The sequence below is a fragment of the Xenopus tropicalis genome, chromosome 1, assembly GCF_000004195.4.
Source record: "Xenopus tropicalis strain Nigerian chromosome 1, UCB_Xtro_10.0, whole genome shotgun sequence".
Classification (NCBI taxonomy): Eukaryota; Metazoa; Chordata; class Amphibia; order Anura; family Pipidae; genus Xenopus; species Xenopus tropicalis.
In genome coordinates, this window is record NC_030677.2 from 126,614,323 (window position 1) to 126,637,496 (window position 23,174).

The following is a 23,174-nucleotide window of genomic DNA, read 5'->3' on the forward strand; positions in this document are numbered from 1 at the left end:
ACTGGCTTAACAACCATTAACAAGATCATCTTGGGTGCAATTTTCCACACATATTTCTAAAAAAAAAAAAAAAAGCTGTTTTACTTAACAAAATGCTTCCGTGTGTGGCCAAAGTTAGAGCCTTGTGCAGCAAGTGCTACCTAAATGCATGCTCCTAAGGTTGTTAGATAGAGCATTTTTCTGGCTTAACAGGGTTGTAGGGGACCAAACCCAGCATTTTTTCAGCCTGACACAGGACTATGGCATATAATTATTTGTGCCATTTCACGGATGATTTGTTTTTCTTGTTCTTGGACTAATTATTATAAGTGGTTTCTAAAGTAGTAAGTTGCACATACATTGGAAGATACTTTTTGCAAAGATCTCCAAATAAACGGTAGTTGCTGGATTTGGCCCCAATGCGCTTTGGAGACCCATTGGGAGAAGACTACGTAAAGGCTTTAATTCAGTCCTCATACATTAGGATTTTCTAAATTGCAAGATATAAATCACAGACCCTCAGGATGATCCAATATGCAGGCTGATAAGCTGTCTACTGAGTCTGGAAGTCAGCAACTTTTATTGGCCATGTATGGAAACCTTTAGTTTATTCAATGATAGCATATACCCTGGGTGTTCTGCACAAGGTCATATATGTCCCCACCCAGCAAATTCCTTCATGTTCTGCTGCTCAGGGTCACTGACAATGTAATTTATGAGCTTATCTGTATTCTGTTCACAGGGTAGGCAGAATTTATGGTGGGTCTATAGGTTTCTGAAAGGGAGGGGAAGGAATCAAAGATAAGAACACATTATAAAAAAAAAAGTGATTGTATTCACTTACCTAATACTTTGGGCTGGTGATCCCGCTAGCTATTCGATACCCTGGGCACTAGGCCAGGGTTCTTCCAGTGAGCACAATGGAGCAATTCTTTTCCTGCTTCTTCTTTCTTTGAGCTGGTCTGCATGTACAGTAGAGTTAAAAGGTGAACTTTCCAAAAAAGCCAGCCTTTTTACTTTATTGTGCATGCGTTGGCCACAGAGTATCAAACAAAGAAAAGCGGAAGATCATTGCTCTGAGGTGCTTGCTGGAATAACCCAAGGCCTGTACAGCTTTCTTCTAACAGGAGCACCAGCCGGGGTATCAGATTAATGAATACAATCACTGAGTGGTGCCTAACTTTTGGCACCCTCTAGTGATTTTACCTTTTTTTCTCCTTTAAGAGAAACAATCTAAATGTAATCTATCTACATCTTTATGAAAACTCTATTTTGTCTTGTTTATGAATTCTGATTATCCATCTTAAAAGGACAAAGACCACAAAATTGACCGATAACGTGCATCTCTTAGTCGAAGGCTGCACCTTTACAGTAAAATCAATGCTACGAGTGGTCTCTTTTTACACCGAGTAATTATAGGACATTTCCAACAAATGCACATATTTTTAAAAATTATTTTATTACTGCATCCCATTCTCCACTTATGTCTCAAATATGCATAAATATAAGTGCATTATTTGCTGAAGAACACTCTAAAGCCAGTAGCCAAATAGTAAGGAAAATCCACACACCAAAAAAAGAATATTTGTATTTTGTTTTAGAAAACATTGCTTATTGCTGAAAAATATTATACATTTGGAGTGTATTTTGGCAAAGGACACTGTAGGTGATATACTGTGGTTTAACTGCTTAGCTCCCAGGCAAGAAGAGAAATGTGATGGTAAAAATTGTAGATAAACCAAATGTTGAAAACAAAGCAGAGATTTCCAATTTCTTCACATTTTTCCATACATTTGTTATATGTCATTAATGTCCTTCTGTATTTTTTCTGGACTAAGCCAGGGGGAGGCAACTAAATGGTTATTAGTTGTATTGTAACTGTTACAGGAAATATATCTCTGGAAGGGGATGCAGCTATTGACTACCCCGTCTAACAGTGACGATGTATTTGCAGATGATGGTTTATTGCTTAGAATGATATATTAAACAGAATATATTGATAACAACTCTCTTTACCCCACGGTGTCATGTGGTGTAAACCATTGATTGCTCTATACCATTTTATTTAGGTAGGAGAATTACCAAGAGTGTGTGAAGTTTGGAAACAGTAACATCTAGCCGATAGTCAGGGAAAACACGCATATTCAGTTTTTAAATAAATAATAAAAATAATTTAAAAAAATCTTCAGTTCATTTCTGTTATGTATATAACCAGTCAAATTAAGTATCTCTCATGGAGGACAATGAAACATGAGCCACAAAAATACAATAAAAATGAAATCTACAATATAAAAAATGGAAAAAAAAAAAAAAAAAAAAAAGACTTATATAAATGGATATTTTAATCCCTGACATATTTGCATATGCACTTCCGAAATTTAATGCTGGTATGAAATTTATATGTGGAATTTGAAGTTTTGAATTAAACCTATTATACCAAGTTTCTTACAAAAAAAAAGTGTGCTGGAGTCCTGAGTTTCTTAAGAAAGTTGTTTCCAATTGTGTATTTCAAACATTATGTCCTTTTAGAGCCCATATCAGCCACTAAAGAGTAACAAAAAAAAATATTTTTTAATTTTGTGCTATTAATTCATTGCTTTCCACTTTGTTGGATAATAATTCATATTTCTAACAGAGTTATGTATATACATGTATCTTAATCCTCAGACATCTCTATTGTTGTTTAGCCATAGTGCAAATTGTAGTAGTATCTTTGCGGTCTTCAAAGTACTTGCTGGTATGTCGCCTGGAATGAGCTCTTTAGGAAAGTATGATATAATGGATCATTAACATAATCATTTTCTAATTTGACATTGAGCACTCTTTGCCTTTTCTTCTGACCACAAATGACCTCTTCTCCATAAAACTCATCTTCAAATTTCATGTCAGAGGCTCTGGACTAAAACATAAATAATCAGAGTGAACAATAATGGATTAATAAATGATGTAGTGAAAGCAGTGACTAAAAATAAACTCTCTAGTGCGTTATTTAAAAAAAGCAGTAAAACTTATGTTGTATTTAATATATAAACTGTTAAAAAAGAATTGCTTTAATAAGTAAAGAATTCTAAAGCATGAAATCTAAATAAATGTGTATGTATAATATTTTAAAATAACCTTTAAACACTTACATAGCGGGATCTAATCTTTTTTGGAAGTTCTTCATCAAGTGTGTAAATATCTTCTCGTTTAGTAACAATCTGGGAACCATCTTCAAACTCAACCTAGAACAGAGAAAGACATATTTAGGAAGTGTCTCAGACCTTGGCCATAGAAACATAGTAGCATAGCAGAGTACTCCACAGGCTAATGACCATATAAGTATACTGAAACATTATGTATGCTTATTGATTTTTTTTTTTTTTTAAAGTAGCGTATTCAAAGTCTAAGAAACAACAGCCAAACAATAGCAAATCCAACCCATTACAAATATACCTACTCTGGAAAATTTATGGCAGTACAAACCTCAGTGGCATAACTATATGTCAATATTGTCAATAAAATAAAGCACTAAAACAAGTGAAGCAAATACTCCCACAATGATTAATAGATATGACCAGCCTTTTCTCATATCACCTACTTCCACAAAAACCTAGTCCATCGGAATGTTGGTAACAACTTACTTCAGCAACAACTTTTCATGTCTACAAGAAATTCTCCCAACTAATCCCCTAAACTAAAATAACTGCAGACAGACCAATTCACCAGAACTTAAGGAAATGCTATGTCTTGTATTTCTTATCATATCCAAAACTGCACCTCACACTCGCCAAAATATTTTAAGCTTTAAGCTGTAATAGTTATTGCCAGGCTGTAAAGGAAAAAAATCCAAGTTTAGCACAGTGTGTAAGTAGCTGTAACTAGAATCACTATTTTAATGTGTCTGTGTTGTCTGCCTCCAGAATTCCCATTAAATATGCAATCTGCTACAAAAGATAACCCATACCGCATTATCTACATTTAAAGTGCCACATTTAATGTAGTGCAAAAAAAACTCTTTACATACACATCCATCAACCTTTTTTCCCTCTCCTTATTTAATTTCTTTTTTTTGTATTTGCTTCCAATGCAACAACTGGCAGAATTTAATTGAAAAGCTTTCACTGCTTTTGAGATTTGCAGAGAGAAATGCAGGTGAAGAGAAGACAACCTGAATGACACTGCATAAGATATCGGTTAAATAAAAACCGTGTATACAATGTCAGTTCCAAAATGTTCAGCGTGAAAGAAAGCTCTAAAGTTTTGCATTAAATGTAATCTAATCTGTACTATTATATTGGAAAATGAGAAAATTGAGTTTTGAAATACATCAAAACTCTAATCATTGTAACTAAAAGTTTCACATTACTTTAATGATGTTGAACAAGTCAAGCAAATTTAAAAATAGTTCAATTTCTAAAAATCACATACAAATTAATTGTGCAACAGACAGATTGTAGATCTGAAAATTATGGTATCATACAGTGAGAACTATATTTGCTTTATCTATGTTTGGTTAAATGTCTCTGCACTGGATTAAAGTCCACCATACCTCCTTTTGTTCCTCCCTTTGTCGAATTAAGGGGTTTTAAGATGAATGCATGCTTAGTTTGATTATTGCATTGTTTTCCATAGCTTCTACAAAACTGTTACAAATTTTCTCAAGGTTTCACCTTTAAAAACCACTGGTAGCCAGTGGCCAGTCTTTTTAGGGCTTAGGGCCCCTTTTGAAGTCCAATATTTGGGCAAGGTTCATTAAATTACAAGAAAGAACACTGCTGTGTAAGCCATTGTTCCAAGACTATGTATAACAAAGTGTGTGTGAATAGTGTTCATCCCTAAAGCTCTCATTGGTTGGCCTTTAAATTGGGCTTCCAGGATTATCAAGAAAAACAATAAGCATTCAACAAAATGTTTTCCTTACAGCTTTCATACTAGGCCCCCCAACCAAAATTGCCAAAAACTCAACAACAGTTTATCCAATTACCTTTAGGCCAGTGCCACATACAGTGAATGCAGACCAAGTATCTGCCCCTACACTCAAAAAAGCTTTTAGTTGTTCATTGCATCGGGCTTGGTGCAGCCTAGGTGACCTTTTGCAAGCAGTAACATGGGACTGAGATGTTTGCGGATTTTAAATCATTGCTGTCTAATGTAACCATTTGTTTTGTAGGTAACAACAAAGAACAAAAACTGGCAAATATTTTTCCATATTTTTCTCATATGTGCCTTTATTTCATGGCAATTATCACTTGGTTATCTTAAATGTGCAATAAAAGTAGTGTCTTAAGTTGGCCGTACACGTTGGGAAGATCAGTATAGTAGGACCAAGCTTATAATAAAACAATCTATTAAAAGTATGATTTGTCCATCAACGAAAACGATCATTTCAAGCAATATGGTCTAATTGAAGCTAGGAAAACTACCTGCTTGGTCCTGCAAACAATTAGACAAATTTCATTGTAAACGACAAAAATGTTAAAACATGACTGATTGACTTTCTGACTGATACAGGATGAAAGATCGCTGGATGTAGAATGGTTCCGTGCACACTAACCTTACAAGAATTTGATGGTTTTGTAGGATTGCACTGAAATTGGTCATTACATAGGGAAAATCATTACATGCATGGCCAGTGATTGCTCTACTTGCGATTAGTTGAACTACAAAAATCTGCACTGTAAGAGTGCTTTTGCATGAAAGTGTGTTAGACAGCACAAAGTAAGCAATAGAATTAAAAAAGGTACTCTTCATTCAGATTGCAGTAAGGGCTGCAGTTATAGCCGTTGGAAGCTCAGATAACACATTCTTAAGGGAGGGGTATTGAGTTGTTATGCATTCTTATGGAAGGGGAGAGGAAGAGAAGAGAGAACTGAGCAGCCTCATGCTCCAAACCCGAAGGAGCTATAAAAGAGAGTCTGACACAGAAGAACATGTTCACAAAAAAGAAAACAAGAAATCCTGTGTTTCTTTTGATAGAAAACTCAGTGTAGCAGTTATCAGAGTGCTTATGGCTGTATTTACATAGACCTTTTATGATAAAGCTTACTTAGTTCTTACCTATTCTTCTCCTTTATTACAATGCAATTTAACAGTGACTTCAGACATTTTTAGTATAAACACATTTATTAAAGTTTTGAGTTCATGGTGATGTGACAGTGACAATTACCGTGCAAAAGGAGAACAACCTCTTTAATAAAAATGGAGAAAAAAGTTACATGCAGCACAAAGTGTCAGACAGAGGCCATATAACAGGTATAACCAAACTGAATGCAAGATATTAAAAATATACTCACCTGATACATGTAAACTATATTCTTTCCCAGATATTTTCCGCCATAAAGTAAGCCATCAGACCACTTCACCTCAACAGTGTCTCCCTCTGCTGGTGGACCTAACTTAACACAGTCTCTGTTCTATAAAAATAAATACAGGATAACTCTTACTTCAGTGGAGTTGATGCCAAAAGATAAAAGTATTTACACAGTTTGTTTTTTGGGGAAACACTGGCTAATCTAAGTATACACAAGGCTGGTGACTACAACCAAAGAGCTGTTCCACTTGGACCAATTGGGCCATGTGACAGGTAGCTTTTTACAGTTACCTAATAATAAAGGAGGAAATAAACACATATCAGCTCACATATATTAATTTTTGATATGCTTGTTATAAGTTACAAATAATGCAATGACAACTGCATTATTTTACCCGAGAACTGTAGTAAGTTTATGGATCCATGCAGACATTTAAGAAGCTAACATAAAGGGTGACTTACAGGATCTCTAACGGATTACTTCAACAGCTGACATATCTGAGGTGGTCCCAAACCAGCTGCTGATTAGTTGGCTACATTTTCTGTTGCACTTTTTGCTCTTAAATCCTCAACAGGGAGCAGGAATAGATTTTTTTTTGTGTATAAATTTTACAGTACTGGCCAATTGCACAGAAGGGAGAATGAAGCTAAGCACAATTTGAAATGTTACCCAACCAGTGTGAAATGCAGGCAAAGAATAATTGGAGCAAGTTTCGTTGGTAAAATAACTAGATTATTGTCACTTTTGACAACATCTCGAAGACATGCATCTAAAAATACCCAAAAAACTATTTATTTCAAGGAAGCATATCCTCTTGCCAGACAAATCAGCAAACCTTCTTCTGGCACTAAATGACATTAATTTTAAGACTATCATCTACTATAATGAATGTCTGGGTAATTTGTAAAAAAAACAAACAACAATTTACCAATTAAGCAATTTCACGTGACCGAAAACTAATCAGTGCGTAAATGTAGATTTTGTTAAGAAAAGATCAATTGCTAAACAAATCAAAATATTGGCATTCGTATTAACTTTTCAGCCTTAATATTTTCCTTATTCATTCTACAAAATATTATATATAACATTTTCATCTATATAATGTTGTAGCAGAGACAGGTTTCATTTTGACATAGAAGACTAATGTTTTGGCTGAGAGACATGAGGAACACCAATGTACACATTAAGCACATCGGGAAAAAAAAAAAATCACAAAAAAGTTACTTTTTATTTTTACATGCACTTAACTGGGCTTATTACTTGAGCCTAATGAAGCATCTAACTGCCACCAGCCCAGCATTTATACCAGCTCAGCCATGTCAGAATTTCAAGATTTACGCATAACACTAAGCAAGACGTGCCAATGACAGTAATCATGTTTAAACAGTGTTTATTGCTTATTCTTTATGTCAATCACAATTATCCCTTTGCTTAAGAAAAATTTTGCCCTTATAAAATGTTTGAGGCCAAGATTAGGTAGTATGAAAATCATATTTTTTTTAAAATAATTTTTTTAACTTATTTTTCTGCCCTATGTGAATTATAAAATGCTAATTATACTACGCTATATACATTTATTTGTCGAGAAAAATATATTAGCAGATAGAATATGGAAAGTTTTTTAAATCTCTAAAAATTATTATTTTTTTTTTTAAAACACAAATATGAGAAAACTAGCACCAAATTAAATTAATCCTTTAGAGTTTTGGAATTTTTTATGTTATAATATAAAATATCAGTATGAAGGACCCCATAAAAGTTAATAGCAACATGGTTTGCCATAACATTTAGTCACTTACAACAATATCTTCAGGAAAAGTGTCTTTGCTTGTAGATCCATCATCAAACACAATTTCATAGAAGGTTTGGGATGTAATTTCTTTTAACTGGCAATTGTAATATCTTGTATTTCGGTGTTTTGCTATTACAGTCTGACCAATGGTTATTTCTTTCTTAGCAATTTTACTTCTCTGGAAGAACACAAAACATTCCATAATAAATCACTGATAAAATAATTCAAATACATTATCAACCATAAAGTATAAACATTCCAAAGTATAGTTAGTGCCATAAGACCTTAAAGGGGACCTGTCACCCTAAGAAATAATTCTAATTGTTTAATTATGTTAATTGAGCAAAATAAACTTTACATACACTATTAAAATATTATAAATATTGTTTCCGTCAGTCTTGGAATTACACAATAACAGCAAGTAGGCAAGCTCCATTTTGTAGACACTGTTAGTAAGGCAAGTTTTGCATCATGCCAATTTCTGTTTATGTGATAGAATGATGGACCAGATGCCCAGGCCCATGCACTGGCTACACAGTTAGATGGAGAGGAAGGAGGGGGAAAATGAAGACTGCAGTGACATCTTGGAAGAGCTCAATTTAAAGTTGAAGTCTGCCCCCGCCTCTATGCCTAAGGCATAGAGGAGGGGCGAGCAATATATGATTCATAGCTGGGTTTTTAAAACCCTTTATAATGGGTATGGATGTGTTAATGAAAAAAAGGAATTTGGGTTTCATTTTAATTTGAAAAGGGCTTTTATTATAAAGCTTTTTATGTCTGGGTGACAGGTCCACTTAAAAGTTTGTCTTACCAAAGAGTCATTTATAAACAAACTGCCCCAAGACCACCTATAGACGACTTGGACTACAGATCTAGGCATGTTCTGGGCATTCTCACTGCAAACCAGTTGATTATTCAAGGAGGACTGAATATATTATCAGCTTATCATTTCTGCAGCAATTTCTTTCATGGAAGTGGCAGAAGCCACAACGCTGATCCGCCAACTAATGGCATGGCTGTCTTATAGAAGTTATAAGATTACACTAATTTGGACTACATAAAATTATGTAAATCAAATGAGATGGAGACTTTATTCTCTCAGGTAAGCATTTGGCCTTGCTGTTGCTTTAAAATAATGGCAACTACCTCTATTGAGATCTGACAAAATAATATGAGTGTATTTTCTTGTTATTTGCCCTGACATTCTCTTTTTATAAATAGCTTAACTTAATGTGTTCATTGGTTGAAGGGTACCTGAAGGAAAATTCTCTCATTACAGTATCAACAATACAACATGTTCAGGCACTCAAAATCACAATTATTTTAGGCATCTTATGATCTGAAAAGCATCAATCCAACTGCCCAGAGCTAGGCTCCATTCCCTCTTCATAAGTAATAAAAATGACAGATTGCGAATCACAAGAAAAAAGATATCACTCGGAGAAATGCTGGGGCCATGGTCTAGAAGGTTTTCAATCGATAAAATAAAAAGTGTCCAGAAAAAGTTCTCACCATATTCTGATTGATCATGTGCCTAAAGCATGTCGTATACACTACAAAGGGCCAGTCATCAGGCTCCATCAGTACACCAGCTGCATGAGCACAGGTCACATGAAAAGATGTTGGACAGCGCCCATATGAGCACTGGATGCATGCCCCAGAAACTCTGTTAACTCTTTCTCTGCAGAAAACACATCTCTGTAGGAGAGAATTAGAAAAGAATCAGTTTAAATGAAAATAGGTCCAGATTGTGGACAACAATATCATATCTAATTTTATAATCAAGTTATTTTAAAATGTTTAAATTATGTGTGTATATATAAAACAAGTATAAACTTCCTCAATAGATTATTTGCTTTTCCTACGAGTTATTGTAATTGTACTTCAGGGCCACTATTAAAGGGGTGGTTCACCGTTATGTTAACTTTTACTATGTTACATAGAATGGCCAATTCTGAGCAACTTTTCCAATTGATCTTCGTTGTTAATGTGCTATCATTTTTGAATGATTTGCCTTCTTCTTCTTCTAACTCTTTGCAGCTTTCAAATGGGGGTCACTGATCCCGGCAGCCAAAAAACTATTGCTCTTTGAGGCTACAGTTTTATTTTCAATTTATATAACATTTTACTATTCGGTCCCTGTCCTATAAATATATCAGTCTCTCATTCAAACCACTCCCTAGTTGCTAAGGTAATTTGGACCCTAGCAACCAGATAACTGTTGGAGAGCTGCTGAAATTTAAATAAATAAAAAATGACAAATAAAAAAATGAAGACCAATTAAAAATTGTCTCAGAATATTACTCTCTACATCATACAAAAAGTTCACTCAAAGGTGAACAACCCCTTTAAGGAAAGTGGAGTTTCAACTCCAATTGCTTCACCACCTCTTTTTTTTCAAAACTAGAAACTATATATAGAAGAAAACATCTTCTACTGTTCATAATATGCTTTCATCATTTACTGCATCTATATAATTAATCCTTAAGAAATTATTTCTGGTCAAGCAAGCTAAACATACAGTGGAGGAAATAATTATTTGACCCCTCACTGATTTTGTAAGTTTGTCCAATGACAAAGAAATGAAAAGTCTCAGAACAGTATAATTTCAATGGTAGGTTTATTTTAACAGTGGCAGATAGCACATCAAAAGGAAAATCGAAAAAATAACTTTAAATAAAAGATAGCAACTGATTTGCATTTCATTAAGTGAAATAAGTTTTTGAACCCTCTAACAAAAAAAGACTTAATACTTAGTGGAAAAACCCTTGTTTGCAAGCACAGAGGTCAAACGTTTCTTGTAATTGATGACCAAGTTTGCGCACATTTTAGGAGGAATGTTGGTCCACTCCTCTTTGCAGATCATCTCTAAATCCCTAAGGTTTCGAGGCTGTCTCTGCGCAACTCTGAGCTTGAGCTCCCTCCATAGGTTTTCTATTGGATTAAGGTCCGGAGACTGACTAGGCCACTCCATGACCTTAATGTGCTTCTTCTTGAGCCACTCCTTTGTTGCCTTTGCTGTATGTTTTGGGTCATTGTCGTGCTGGAACACCCATCCACGACCCATTTTCAGTTTCCTGGCAGAGGGAAGGAGGTTGTCGTTCAGGATTTCACGATACATGGCTCCGTCCATTTTCCCGTTAATGCGAATAAGTTGTCCTGTGCCCTTAGCAGAAAAACACCCCCAAAGCAAAATATTTCCACCCCCATGCTTGACGGTGGGGACGGTGTTTTGGGGGTCATAAGCAGCATTTTTCTTCCTCCAAATACATCGAGTTGAGTTAATGCCAAAGAGCTCTATTTTGGTCTCATCAGACCACAGCACCTTCTCCCAGTCACTCACAGAATCATTCAGGTGTTCATTGGCAAACTTCAGACGGGCCTGCACATGTGCCTTCTTGAGCAGGGGGACCTTGCGAGCCCTGCAGGATTTTAATCCATTGCGGTGTAATGTGTTTCCAATGGTTTTCTTGGTGACTGTGGTCCCTGCTAATTTGAGGTCATTAACTAACTCCTCCCGTGTAGTTCTAGGATGCTTTTTCACCTTTCTCAGAATCATTGACACCCCACGAGGTGAGATCTTGCGTGGAGCCCCAGAGCGAGGTCGATTGATGGTCATTTTGTGCTCCTTCCATTTTCGAACAATCGCACCAACAGTTGTCAAGGTCTACAATTTTGTCTCTGACATCCTTGGACAGCTCTTTGGTCTTTCCCATGTTGGAGAGTTTGGAGTCTGCTTGATTGATTGATTCTGTGGACAGGTGTCTTTTATACAGGTGACTAGTTAAGACAGGTGTCCTTAATGAGGTTGACTAATTGAGTAGAAGTGTCTAACCACTCTGTGGGAGCCAGAACTCTTAATGGTTGGTAGGGGTTCAAAAACTTATTTCACTCAATGAAATGCAAATCAGTTGCTATCTTTTATTTAAAGTTATTTTTTCGATTTTCCTTTTGATGTGCTATCTGCCACTGTTAAAATAAACCTACCATTGAAATTATACTGTTCTGAGACTTTTCATTTCTTTGTCATTGGACAAACTTACAAAATCAGTGAGGGGTCAAATAATTATTTCCTCCACTGTATTTGCAAGAATACAATATCATAAAGGCTGCTTTGATTCCTGCGATTCCGATAGGGGAGTTGTTCCTCAGCTATGAAATAATAATTATGAAAATTAAAAAAATCAAAAAGTTAAAAATGTCAGGACAGCTCAAAACCATGAGATCAATAGGTGTGATTGATAGTTTTTAATCCAACTTGTATAGCTCTGCAATGCTCAACACATGCTTTCTTTTTGCCAAACTAGGAAAACAAATAAGGTCTGCTTTATGATCACCATGGGAAAGGAGATTTGTATTGATTGTTTTTAGGTTTTAATGCTAGGCTTCTGTTGAAGCAAATAACCACTCTACCAAAATGTTTATCATGAACCTTGATGATTACCTTAAAATAACCTTTAATTTATTTAAAGTTAAATTGGTTTTAAAATGAATAATATCATTTTTGTTGAATTATTTATTTTTGCATACTCCACAGTAAAACAGAGTCCCTTTAGGGCAATATTATAAAGAACAAAATCGGTGCATTAAGTCTGTTATACCATAAGGGCTCATTTAATATTGCGGCAGGTGCAAATGCAGGAGCAATACGGGGTACTAAATTGAGCCCCTTAGAGCCTATATACAGAGAACTTGCAGCTGGGGCTACAGTCTGTAAAGGCTGTGCTCTTAACCCTGCTTTGGATTAAAGATTGGCTGCAAAGTGGACAGTGCAATACATGCACACCCACTACTTGACCCTCTGAATACAGCACTGTTATTTTAGACACCACCTACAGTAACCAAACAAAGGTTTGTTTTTTAAAATACTACATGATGTAGTTTATACAATCTACTGTGCTGACAATCAGGTTTCAGTGCCAGAGACCTTGCTCTGCAGGTTATTTAATGCAGGATCGCAAGCTCCCTGGCAACTTGTAATCTTGCTAGGAAGACTGGCCAGCACTTAAAGGCTACTATGGGCTACCACTATACCTGGTGCAAAAACACATGCCTTTTAATACAGCATCCCACTTATGCCCAATCATAATCAATATCCTTATCCAATTCTAATGCAATGTTACTAATCCAACGTTTTCAGTGATTTACACAGAAGGGCATATTTACAAATAGTGGGCAAATCTGCAGTAGCAAAGCAAATAACAGCAAACACAATTATTTACTTTAAAATTGGATCTTATCATATCGATATGGATTACTTCACCAGTGCAGATTTGCCCACTGTCAGTAACTGTGCTAACCTATTATTATTATTGATAATAATAATAATAAAGCGAATACTACTACTGCTAAAGTGATTACACTTATAAGACATGTGTTCAAGAAACAAATGTCATTATGTATGGAACCACCCTCTGAGGGCCACAGTTGGCCAGAGGACTGCCACTGGAAGAGCCCTGTATCAGGATAACATGGCAAAACAATCTGGTAGTCATGGCATTCTGACAGTAGCAGGGGAAAGCCTTACATTAATGTTAACTAAAATACCTTTTATTCTAAAAATAACAGTCTTTTTGTGTTTCTCTTGTTCAATTTCCTGCAAACTAGCTCTACAGTTGAATTTGTGATGTTTTGCTATGGATTCAGGCCCAAATCAAAGCACATAAAGTGAGCTATTACAATGCCGTCATGGTACTTAGTTAGCATTAAGGTGCCACATGCTGTCTCTAAAGCTCAGGCCCTAGCCAGCAGCATTCTGAAATATTAATAGGTGGCTGTGAAATAACAAAGAGAACACTCCAGGCTAGCTTCTTTTATTCAATACCCCTTTTGTGCTAGGTGAGAGAACAAGATAATGCATTTTCCAAAAGGCACAAGAAAACAACTCAACTATCACTCACAACTTTTTCTTTGAAACATTACTGATCTGCGTTTCATAAAATGGTACATTACCTTTTTATACTTTTGTCACAAAAAACAATAATGATTTGGCGGTACAACATTTGCAATGGTGTCATAAAGTAGGTGCTGTGTGATAAATTACCTGCAACTATATTTTTATTATTGTGACCATATATGATAAGGAAAGGAATGGAATATTTTCCTTTCTAGTTCATCGCCACTTTGTTAGTGGCCTGCATCACACTGCCAAAAGTACTAGAAACATAAATTATATCCATCTAATCTCTCTCTCTAAGTGTGCCTTTCAGTGGACTTCACAGTATACTTTGAGATTTAAATGAAAAAGACTGCTTTCTAATTTGCTGCGCATAGTTAATAGTTTTGTTTTATTTATTTTTTTTGCTGAGCTCATAACGAAGTACTGTGCATTTTTAATCTTTAAAACAATCATGCAATGCTGTAACCCTTCTCAAATAGGTTAGAACAGTGCTGTCCAACTGGTGACCCCCCTCTGTGTGGCCCCCCACCTGTCTGGCTGCTTTGATGGCTTACCTTTGAGTAAGATGGTATCAGTACTGAGATTAACTGGCCCCCTGCCCTGCACCTCAGGCTCAGGCTGTAATCACCCATATTGTTCTCCTGTTCACACCTCAGACATTGTATGTACTGCCTGGCCTATGCTGCCTGTGTGTAGGCAGCATAGGGCAGGGAGGGTATGGTACACACAGGCAGCATAGGTCAGGGAGGATATGGCACACACAGGCAGGGTAGGGCTGAGTATGGCACACACAGGCAGCATAGGGCAGGCAGAGTATGGCACACACAGGCATCATAGGGAAGGCAGAGTATGGCACACACAGGCATCATAGGGCAGGCAGAGTATGGCACACACGGGCAGCATAGGTGCTGTGTGTGCCATACTCTGCCTACCCTATGCTGCCTGTGGGAGGTGAACCTGGCAGGGGTTTGTTAGTAGTTGGAAATAGCGATGAAATGGTCACTAAGGTGTGTAATTATATGCTGGGGGTTGCTGTGCTATCCACAGGGTAGGAGGAGGCATATGGATTTAAGGGCATGTCTTATTATGACATAATATAATTCTTTCACATATGAATGATGGTGTGAGTGAGGACAAAGCATTTGGGTTTTTGCTGCACTACCACCATTGTGATAAAATGGGTGTGGTTTGGAGTGGGTGTGGCTTAAAGGGGGAGTGGTCAAATCTGGCTTCCATTAGCAGCCCTCCACCATGTATGAGAGAGAAATTCCAGGCCTCGGCAGTGCAGAAGTTGTACAGCACTGGGTTAGAAGAACAGGTGCATTTAAATATACAGGTATGGGACCTGTTATCCTGAATGCTCGGGACCTGGGGTTTTCCAGTAATTTGGATCTCCATACCTTAAGTCTGCTAAAAATCATTTAAATAGTGAATAAACCCAATAGGCTTGTTTTGCCTCCAACAAGTATTAATTACATCTTAGTTGGCATTAAGTACAAGGCTCAGTTTTATTATTACAGAGAAAAAGGAAATCATTTTTAAAAATCTGAATTATTTGCTTATAATGGAGTCTTTGGAAGATGGGCTTTTCTTAATTTGAAACTTTCTGGTTAAGGGGTTTCTGGATAAGGGATTCCACACCTGTACAAACAAGAGATTGTTTCATTTAAGACTAGTCTCTTATATAAATACAAATGGGGCGGATGATGTAACAATTGGCTGTGCATAATGTACAGTCATTTTTCATGGAGAAAGGCACATTTAATGCAAGAATGCTTGAGTAAATGGAATATGCGCACAATGGTTAGTGTGAGACAATGTTATGTACTGCCTGTGCCATTTGCAACTTTGTTAGGAAAGACAAAAAGATTGCGCTGGTCCAAATATTAATAAAGTGTTCAATTCCTGTTGGTAGGAAAGGTACATCTCATATATAGTGAATCAATGTATCATTCAGGTGTGTGAATTTTTTTTTTTTTTTTTTTTAATTGGGACTACATTCCCTTTTATGACATGCAATGAAAACTGACTTTGCAGAAAAATACAATACCTTACTTTACAACCAACATTTATATACTGTATTACTAGAAGCTTCCTGTGTAATCAATTTTGAGACAAAACCACTGCTAGATTCAATTTCCCAAGCAGAAGATCTATCAAACAGACTCATTCATGTCAACAGAAAACACCAGAAGTAGCCTTGTGTTCTGTGTGTATTAAAGGTCTTCTAAAATACTTTAAAAAGCTTTTTTGCTTTTTTTAAATTAAAAAAATACATTAGTTAAACAGACATTCACTTAATGTGTGTTTCTTCTTGCAATGCCAATGAATTATGTATACCACTGCAACAGTTTACTACAAAAATGATAAACGTATATGTGTTTTTTTTTAATGGTCCTGCAGCAACAGTTTCTGAAGATGTTGCATGGTAATCAATAAGCCTTTACATCTTTGGCAATGCATGATAGCTGTGCAATGCATCAATGTCAAGAATGTCTTTACTCTTCACTGCAAGGAAAAAAATGATGAGCTTCTGTCATCCTTCTGCAGATTTAACTAAATGAAAAAAACACACACTGCAATGAATTTCCCAACTGCCATTTAACCTGTATGCTGCAGGAATGCAATGTGCTGTTGAATGTATTAAAGTACTCTCAGTGTGTACTGCGATACCTTGCAGTTGCATAGGACACAGTAACATTATTTAGCTACACTTGTAATACTTTTGCAAGGGAAGCAAGGAGCCCACTGTTACTTTAAAAGGCAACTCTAGCTTCCTGCCCTTGATGTAGTTGAATACTAAAAACTAAATAGTATCAAAACTGCTGTATTGTAAAGAGTTTATCTACAGTGTACATGGCTACCAACCCTGCTGCTATGCATTAAAGAAGCTCATTTATATAACTAGCATTAGACATTTTCAAAAGCCCCACAGAGGCTGATTCACTAAAACAGGTGCTAATCCACACCAGCTCTTTTATTCCATTGGCAGCAGAATGATCAATACAAACTACTGACTGGTTGCTAAGGGAAACTGCTCCTGTACCATTTAGCACTTGTGCTTCTACATTCGACATACAGGATTTAATTTACTAAAAGTGAACAAAGTGCAATTTATCCCCGTTATATTGTCACTATACCAGCATTTTAACTCCCAAGTGCAAGTGATGCACCCATTTGCAAATCTGGTACAAGTCATGCCATTTAAATATAAAGGAGCAGCACCTCTGTGGTTTTCAATTTCACCCAATGTTTGTATCTCCTAATTTTGGGATCATGTAGACTTTTTCTTCTACTGAAGTCTTTTATCGGGCATACATGTCATCCCTTTTTAAACTATATTTGCAGACCCACCACATGTATTTGCAGGTAATTCAATTTACCTAAAATGTTCAGTTACATATAAAACAATGACTACATCAATTTTTTCATCATAAAAATGCAAAACAATCATAGGAATTTCAGTACTGATAAGACATTGTGAATAATAGTCCCCAGCTTTCAACCTTACTATTATTTTCTCAGAGGTGCAGAGCTAAAGTGCATAGGCTTCAAGCAAAACTGCTTTGGCCCTGGACGAAATCTGAAAAGCTTATGGATCAGTCATCATTGCAGTGTAAATGCCTTTTCAAAATAATGCTTGTCACACAGAGTGTACTGGTGTTTATGTTCAGTTCACTTGTCAAATACAAAATCTGAGGTCGTTGAAAGCCTGGGGGCAACTTCATCTATTTTCAAACTCATTTTCTCCCTCTATTTTGACAGAGAAATAGGATTTTCAAACATAAAAATAATAAGAAGCGCTGACGATACAGTAACAAAAGAGCTTCATGTACACATTTTTGCAAGAACGCTGCAGTGATTGTTCACTCAAACAGAGTCAATTCATAACGCTTAGGCAGTTAAATGCTGAAAGCAACAAAAAACCTTTGTGTCTAAAGTGTCTACCTCATATGTCCCCTTGAGCTAGACTTTATTTATTAGATTACATCTTGCATTTTACATCTATTAATAGAACTGTAATATCTCCATCTTGGGTCTCCTGAAAGATGAAACAGCCCGTGTTGCATACACAACAAGAGTATAGGGTAAGTATAATACAAATCAATGATAAACTTTAACAATTCTTTGGTCTTTGGCTGTTTTGTATATAAATCTGTTTGTTCAATGTATATACCCATTTATCATACAGCACTGTGGAGTATGTTGATGCTGGTGACATTAATAATAATAATATTAATAATAGCAAGAAATAAAGAGCTGTGGCTCCTTTTCACGTTCTCATTCGTTGATACAAGACTACATGGTAAAGAAAAGAATTTCAAACAGGCCCAAACCCCTAAATGACTTATAACCATACACATACAAGAACTTTCTTAGTGTATTGCCAGCTTGCAAATAGCCAACAGTACACATAAAACAATATTTAAAAAGATACAATCATCTATAATATATAGAGGTACAGGAATCCGATATCAATTATAAATAGCACCTTGTACTTGATCCCTACAAAAGACAATCTTGTTGGGTTTATTTAATGTTTATATTATTTTTTAGCAGACTTAAGGTATGCTGATCCATTACAGAAATATCCCTTATCTAGAAAACCCCAGGACCCAATAAAGATGATAATCCATCATACACTGTTATGTAATATTTTTTTTAAAAGTATTGAAACCCTTTTTTTCCTAATTTGACATTGTTTGATACTAGAAGAAAAAAAAAATTTAATTTTAGTATTCAACTTTTAGAGTTTATAAAGCCCTTTTGCAGTAATATCTGCTTTTTTGGGGAGTAAGTAATGGAAACTCCAGCTTTTGCTACATGCAGATTTTCACAGTAAAAGATTTGTACTATAGATTTAAACATATATTTATCACTTGTCAAAACAAATGCACTGACAGTGTAAGATAGGAATGATAATACAGCAAGTAAAAATATGGAATCTTCCTTGTGACTCTGTAACAAATATTTCTAGAAGAAACAAACAAGTACGTATGGTGCATTTATGTGCAAACACCTTCATGTCCAAAATAGAGTTCAGTTATGTCATTATGTATGTAGATAAAGACCTTTTTTGTATGAAAGTCAACTTGAGGGTTGGGCAGTAATCACATGTTCTGCTGGTACATTTTCTTTATTATATGGTGTGAGCTGCTTTATTTTTTTTTTAAACGTAGAAACTGCTCTTCACCATTGGACATAAAAACAAATGTTAGCAGGGAAAAGTACTGCCATTAGTGCACAGAGAGATGTAATCAAAAACACCCTTGTGCCATAATGTTAAAGTTCATTTGTTTGTTCTGCTTCAGCCAGAGTATGTATCTCTTCTTCTATCATAGCTAAATTAGTCAAAGACTTCCCCAGGAAGCAGTGTAATAAATGTAAGATAATCTTTACGATAAAGTGTAACTGATCATGCTTTATGTCTTAAGATTGTTCTTTATGTTTTATGAGACAGATTATTTGATTAGGAGTGTTTATCTAGAGTACCTGCCATTATTGAGCCTCTGCTGTTTGCAAGAAATAAAACAGAAATAGTCTAGTGTACAGTAATAATTATTTTTTATCTTTTGTGTTTGTGTGTATGTATGTATGTATCAGAAATGCTATAATATATGTATTTTCTATTCTGGTTTCCAAAATCCTGTTGGACGAGAAGCACATTGGCTAACCACTGACCACTGTAGTCAATATCCTATTCTATATTATAGCTCATTCTAACACTAGCTATAATCTCAGCTTTAAAGCATGACAGGACTATGGCACTGTGAAGGAAAATATACAATTCTTTCTTTTCTGTACTTTACAGCACAGTGTTTTCAGGTTTTGCCCACTACCACAACTGCAGCTCCTGCACAGGTGTAAATATTAACAACTATAAACTTTAACACACCACTGGTATGGTCTTAGTTGTGTCCGTTTCTAACTGAGCCCACCTATACAGTGTTCTGCATGCAAGTTTAATATCTGATGCCTATAATATTCACACGAGAACTTCATTACTGTAGCACAAGCTGAACAGCAGAAACTGTTATTTTATTGCCACTGAAAAGAGACCTTTTAAATGGTAACTACAACCTTCGCTCATAAATTGGATAGGACACAGAGGTAAAACCACTTAAGCTTTCAATTTGATTTGAAGAAGGAAATTTACCTTGCCTTGAATCTGCTGTAAAAAGAATATAAATATCTTAATAAATGTCTGCCAGCACTACATGCAGTTCACAAAATACTTTTAAGTTTTTCTTTCAATTTAAAGCTTATAAAATTGCTCAGCATAATTTAAGATAAAAAAATTATATATATATATATATATATATATATATATATATATATATATATATATATATATATATATATATATATATATATATATATATATAGTTTGTAGAGAGCCGGCACTCACGTTTAGGAGAACAATGTACGCCTGGGTGCAGTATCAAAAATTCAGAGAACATTTCACAGAAAAGATATCGCACTCACAGGTCTTAGTTGAAGAAAAATGATGATTTATTCTCACAGCATACAACTGACGTTTCGGCTGCTATCTATATATATATCTTACTTATAACTAGTTACTATCTTCTATGTTTCTTCCCTTTGACAGTAAAATATGAAGATGAAGGTTGTGTGCACAGAACATTAAGGATATAAACATGAATTAGAGCTGCCATTCTGCTTAAACCAAAGGCATAGATATTTAGGTTTAAAAAGGTGACCGGCCATACTGCCACCGTGCTCACATTTTTTAACCCATTTACTAAATGACAGTGTTTGGTATATATTGGATTAGTGCTCTAGAATGCAAACCAGAATCCACCCAGAGATTTAGTAGGAAATAAGTATGGAACTCCCAGTGAACACAGGAGGCCACAAAAGGCTATTCAAGTACTTAAAAGGAATACTGTCATGTCATGGTAAAACATGTTCAAAACATGTGTGAAAAAGCATCAGTTAATAGAGCTTCTCCAGAAGAAACCTGCATTGAAATTTGTTTTTCAAAAACACAGATTTTTTATATTTTGAAGTTTCACATGGGGCTAGTCACATTCTTTATTTCCCAGGGTGCCACAGCCATGTGACCTGTGCTCTGATAAACTTCAGTCACACTTGCTGAGCTGCAAGTAGGAATGATGTCTCCCCCTTCTTTCCCCCCAGCAGCTGATCAGCAGAACAATGGCAAGGTAGCAGCTCCCAGTATAGCACTCAATAGTAAGAAATTCAAGTCCAGCTTGCAATGCCACCAGTTACATGGGAGTAGGAGAAACAATAGCTTATCAGAAAGCAGTTCTAATGTGTAGTGTAGGCTCCTTCTGAAAGCTCAGAATCAGGCACAATGCACTGAGATTGCTGCCTACACACCAATATTACAACTAAAAAAAAACATTTGTTGGTTCAAGAATAACATTTTAGATGGTAGAGTGAATTTTTTACTATTTAAACAGTGTAATTTAGAAATAAAAAGTAAACCATAAAAATCATGACAGAATCCCTTTAAGTATAAGTAGTAGGACAGATACCCAAGTTAGTCAGCCTAAATCTCTGTACTTTCACTCCTGACTAGTCATCAGATTTATTTTGACTGAGATTCTAGTTTACAAAAAACATTTTAATTTTTTTTTTTTTTTTTTTTTTAATTCTCTACAGGAATTTACCTGCATACTTACCAATTTTAATCTTTCAAGTGGAATCATAGAGGTATCTATTTCAGATCTTTCTGTCACATTTTGAAATTTGACTTCTGGAACAGCAATAGCACACATTACATGTGCCCACCTACAAATGCAAATATATGCCTGTATTACATATAATTAAATTATGTTGCTATGGTACATGGTCCAGTCATGCAAAAAAGTAAATGTTCAGTATAATTGTGTTTAATATGTTTGCAATGTGGGTGCAAAAGGTAAGCAGCAAAAAATACACTGAAATACACCAAACATCCCCACTTTAATGCCCCTTTCTTGCATTTCCATGAATTGTCTATATTTTCCCCATAAGTTTAATAGGTTACACCAAGTCCTGAGGTGGTGTAAAATAACAGCACAAAAGTTGTAGAATATAGGTAAATTATAAATGGGGCAACCAGCTCTTTGCAGTACACAAATACGCCAACTATTTTACATAAATTTTTACAAAGATTTTTGTATTTTTTCAATTTTAGTAAATAAAGATTGATACAATAACATGTACATTAAAGAAAGGATAGAGAAAAGAAAAGTGAGAAGAAAGGAAAGCTGGAAGAATTCTATGTAAAGGTTTTTAAAGGTTTACAAAAGAGCTTTTTCTTATGCTGTTAAATATCTTTTCAAATGATCAATTCCACCATATATAAAATAAGGTTCCAGTTTTCCCACAAAGTCTCCAGCATGTTGTGGAGTCGATATGGTGTCTATTACCATCTGAAGTTTAGTAATAAAGCTCTGTATGTTATGGATAATGATCAATATATCCCTGTTATTCTGCATAACTTTTCATGAGATGTTTAACCCTAAAACTAAATTTAGCCCATATTACACTAAAATGAATAATACAAAAACGTAATCTCACCTCTCTCCTACTAAAGAAAAACAGGCTTGCCTTTTTTGTTTAATTGGACTACATCCATAGAAAAGGACACCATGTAGAAATATAGTGCTGGGCTATATTCTTACAATAATGTCATACTGCTCACCTCTCTAAGTTACTCAATATGTGATAAATGTCTCTAGTGAACAGGTTACAGAACAGTGTCACCTGTGAAAATAATTTTTAAAGCAAGTAAATTGCTAGTTGCCTTTAGACTGAGCCAGCTGCTTATCTACGTATATATGAGTGTACCAATGTTCCTGTCCAAATGATCAATTAGGCAAGTTTGAAAATCCTGTAGGATGATGACTGCAATGGCAAGTTGACGTGCTCTTTGTCTGGAAGGTCTATGTAGGCCCCAATAGATGATCCAAACATTGGCCAGGGGCCAACAATTAGATCAGTCCAAATGATCCCGCATGTGGATGGCCAGAGTCCCGCTATTCCAGCAACCATGCCATATAAGCAGCCTGGCTGTGTATGTACATCTTTAGCTTTGAAAAAACCCTCACATAAACATGCACTTCAGACAAATGTCAGAGGGGAAAGAGACAGTAATGCTGTCACTGTTTGCAATGTTAAAAAGAGCTACTAAAATTTTAGGTTTAGCACAGCTATTTCTCTGAACTAAACCCATTTT

General features: G+C 35.6%; 1 protein-coding gene across 3 annotated transcripts in view; it reads right to left on the reverse strand.

Moving 5' to 3' along the window:
* Positions 1 to 1,419: 1,419 nt before the first annotated feature.
* Positions 1,420 to 23,174, reverse strand: part of kdm4c (lysine (K)-specific demethylase 4C) — a 114,658-nt gene continuing 92,903 nt past the window's right edge. For all 3 annotated transcript variants that reach the window (XM_018089300.2, XM_012952712.3, XM_012952714.3), the window contains exons 17-22: positions 21,634 to 21,742; positions 9,577 to 9,762; positions 8,072 to 8,242; positions 6,255 to 6,374; positions 3,111 to 3,203; positions 1,420 to 2,878 (exon numbers count right to left, since the gene is read on the reverse strand). In XM_018089300.2, coding sequence (XP_017944789.1) covers positions 2,702 to 2,878; positions 3,111 to 3,203; positions 6,255 to 6,374; positions 8,072 to 8,242; positions 9,577 to 9,762; positions 21,634 to 21,742 — 856 coding nt within the window. In that variant the 3' untranslated portion in view covers positions 1,420 to 2,701. The remainder of the gene's footprint in view (positions 2,879 to 3,110; positions 3,204 to 6,254; positions 6,375 to 8,071; positions 8,243 to 9,576; positions 9,763 to 21,633; positions 21,743 to 23,174) is intronic.